The sequence below is a fragment of the Pleurodeles waltl genome, chromosome 11, assembly GCF_031143425.1.
Source record: "Pleurodeles waltl isolate 20211129_DDA chromosome 11, aPleWal1.hap1.20221129, whole genome shotgun sequence".
NCBI lineage: Eukaryota > Metazoa > Chordata > Amphibia > Caudata > Salamandridae > Pleurodeles > Pleurodeles waltl.
Window position 1 is genome coordinate 971,352,695 of NC_090450.1, and position 3,547 is coordinate 971,356,241.

The 3,547-nt window shown below is 42.2% G+C and overlaps 1 protein-coding gene across 1 annotated transcript; it reads right to left on the reverse strand.

Moving 5' to 3' along the window:
• Positions 1-2,092: 2,092 nt before the first annotated feature.
• On the reverse strand, positions 2,093-2,953 carry LOC138265182 (adenosine receptor A1-like). The gene has a single exon (XM_069212724.1). It carries the CDS (start codon positions 2,951-2,953, stop codon positions 2,093-2,095), a length of 861 nt encoding a protein of 286 aa, XP_069068825.1.
• Positions 2,954-3,547: the final 594 nt, after the last annotated feature.

Here is a 3,547-nt window from a genome sequence, read left to right on the forward strand (position 1 = left end):
GGACACTGACTGGAGCGCGAAGTGTAACTTTTCCTACCTGACATTCCAAACGGTGGAGACGTCAATAACCTGAACCAATGAGTGACATGAGAACTGCAATTGAGGAAAATTCTAGTAGGGGACTTACCTTGCGATTGGATGGAGATACCAATGCACCAAAAGCTATCCAATTCGGAATTAGGGAATAGTTAGACAGTTTTGATTTAACAGCGTGACCCAAGGAGAAATCAACTCTTTTGTCGCAGTCATTCTTGTCATTTGACTTTTTCAAGAGACTTTTGCTGGTTTGCCTCTTCTAAACCATCCTCTACCCATCTATGCCCATTTCTATCTTCTCCTCCATAAGAGGGAAGTGATCTGTTTTTAGCTATGCTATCTTGAGATTTTGCCCCGTCCTATTCTGCCTGATGCTGATGAACTGATGTCCTGAGGACGAAGACTGACGCTGCTTGCTGACCCGTTGGATGGGTAACTATCTGATACAAATTGTGAATTTGTCTGTTTGCTTTCCTTTCCAGCTACCAACTGCTCTTTTGATAGAGGCCTTAGTTTAGATGTTTTCTAAATTTGTGTTTACTAAATGTTTTGCTGAAGCCCAACATGCTAATGCTAATTTGAGGTTAGTTAAGGTGTTCACTAATATTTGACGCAAATAGACAAATTAATGAATTCTTGCTTTGTTGAAAATGTACTAATGAGACTCTGCTAAGTTGATTCTTATTAATGATGTGCTAAATTCTAATGATCATAATCTATGCATTGATTACGTTGTTTTCTGAGAGCCATATGATAGTGGTTTTGATGTGCTTATTGCTATTGAGACTAATAAACATGATATTAGGTTGTAATGAATATTGAATAAATCACTTAACACTTAACTAAACTGGTGTGATTATTCATGACTGAAAGGTCATGGTGTGTTCAGTTATTGATTATTGATTGCTTTTATTGATTTGTTATATTGTTTTACTAAATGTTTATGCAAATAAGTTACTTCGTTCTGGGAAGTCTCCAAACGTGGTCCAAAGGTTTATTGACCTAAACGTGTGTCTCCTTGTAAGTTTACTTATCAAGGTTCTGACGCGCTATCAGTAGACAAATGTTTATTTGCTGCTAACGACAAGGAGTCGTAAGGGAAGAAGCAAAATGCATAGGCCATGAATTAGTATGTAAGGAGGTAGGTGAGATTGTGGAGATTCGCTTAAAGAACAACAAAGTTATATCGTCATGGTAAGATTTTTGACTAGGGTCCCACATGAGCATGCTTGTGGCAAATACCGCCCTGCACAACATACATATATTTCTGTGGTTGATTAAAATGTCTGCGTGAGCTTGTAGCAAAACACAAATACAGATGTTAGTGAAACTTCCAAATTAGGCGCATTTTGCAGGCAGCTGCATTTCATAAACAGGGACACTTGTAGTTATGTTATGCAGATTTGTAGCGTGCACTGTTACCTGGGCGGGTATCCTAGTGCTGAGCAGGTGTGAGTCTAGCCTAACCTATGGCCTGATGCGACTACTCGAAAAGCAAGGTCTTCAGCTCCTCACGGAATGCAAGAAGTGATGACGAGGCTCTATTGTGTAGCGTCAGGTCATTCTATGCTTTAGGAGAGAAGTAGGAGAAGGCTCAACCGCCAGATCTGAGCGAAGGTGTCTGGAAGGTTTGTGATTATTGAGGTATCCTGGGCCAATATTATATAGTGCCTTGATATTGTGGGTAAGGAGTTTGAATTGTGGTCTTCACTTCTTGAATTCCTCAAGAAGCTGAAGACCTGTCTTTTCGAGTAGTCCCACTAGGCCCTTGATGTGCCTAGACTCACACCTTCTCACCTCCATGATACCCTCCGAGTGATAGTGCACTCTACAAAGCTGCATAGCATAACATAGTTTAGGCCCCCTGTCGACCCATCTCACCACTAAAGTACATAAGAGTAAGCAACATCTGTTGCAGTCCTAGCAGTACTCGTGAAACTCTTTGAGAATTCCAAAAGCTGGTAAATCTACTCGATAAGGATGCACAAACCCACAGATGTAGATTTACAGATGTTTTTATAATCGGGCTGCTATCAGGAATTAGTTGTGCGGGGACTTACCTGTGGGACCTACTGTAGATGCAGGTGCACCTCCAGATCTTGCTGCACAGCACCTTCCGGAGAGGAGTGCACCCTCTGATGTACAGGATTGGGGTGACAGCTGTGTTGATCCGCGGGAGTATTGCAAGGGGATCTGTCGCAAGGTTATTGGTCACATAGCACTTCAGTGGTATGAAATTACAGATGCTGATGCGCAGAAAGATGGGGGACCAGACGAGGACGAAACTGGCGGCCACAGCTATGATGAGGTAGAGAGAGCTCTGCTTAGCCTCCCGCTCGGGAGTGGCAGGCTCACGCTCTAACTGGTACTTGGCGACACGGTACAGTTTGATATTGAGGCCTATCATGATGCATAAAGTGATTAGATTCCAAATGATAATACCTGTGGCTTCGATCTTGAGTGCATTTGCTGAAGTGGTGAGATTTTGGGACGCTAAGATTGCAAATGCATAAAGCCACAGGCTCCCGATGACCAACAGAGACTTTCTAGGATTCATTCTCTGAGGGTAATGGATTGGGGATATAACTGCATGGTACCTGTCTGCCTGGGCTGCCAGGATGGACAGGTAAGACAGCCCAAGGAAGTTGGAAGCAATGAACTTGGTGTCATTCTTCCTGGGGTGATCATCTTTGACATCAAAGAGCCCTACATAGTAACAGGAAGCGCCCGTGCAGAAGTCGCTAACACACGTGCTCATCATGTAAATGAACCTGTTTTCCTTCCGGAATGACCTCGTTAGCATGATGGCGAGGAACACAGAGAGGTTGAGTATCATAATGGTGGTGGCCAGGCAGAAGTGGAAAAGCAGCAAGAGAATGTTGCCAAAGCTGTCTGGGGTAACGGCAAATGGGACCATCTCTTTCTCCAGCAAAGATGCAGAGCTTTAGCTCTCCTACATTTAAGCTAAACTTTATAGCAGCCTAATTGGAGGTAGCCAAGGAGTTGTTCCTCTGTGGTCATCAGTAATTATGCAGAGTTATCAGCATTATCTGGGGAAATCCATTGATGTGACTTCCTGTTTTCTGTGCTTTTTTAAATTGTGGTCCCTCATGGCCTGTCATCACACAGGTGATGTTGGACATATTTGTCTAATTAGGAGCCAAAAGTAAACATATTTCATATAACGTCCATCTTTTTATCATTTTAATGCACTACTTATTTGAAAGTACGATCAGACTTTGGAGTTTTTTCATTTGTGAAATAAATGGAAGATAAAGGAGAAAAAGAAAACAAGATCCATCCAAGGCATAAATTGGGATTTAAAATTATACAATAAATCACAACAAAATGTAATATGCAACCTTAACCACAGGCCACAGTCGAGGGACTCTCAAAGGGTCCCACCATGGTTGTAAATTAAAAACTCCTGACACCTAAAATAACATTGGTAGGGCCAAGGTACAGAAGTAGGTACAGCAGCATACTGCCACAATTTTAGGTGTCAGAGATT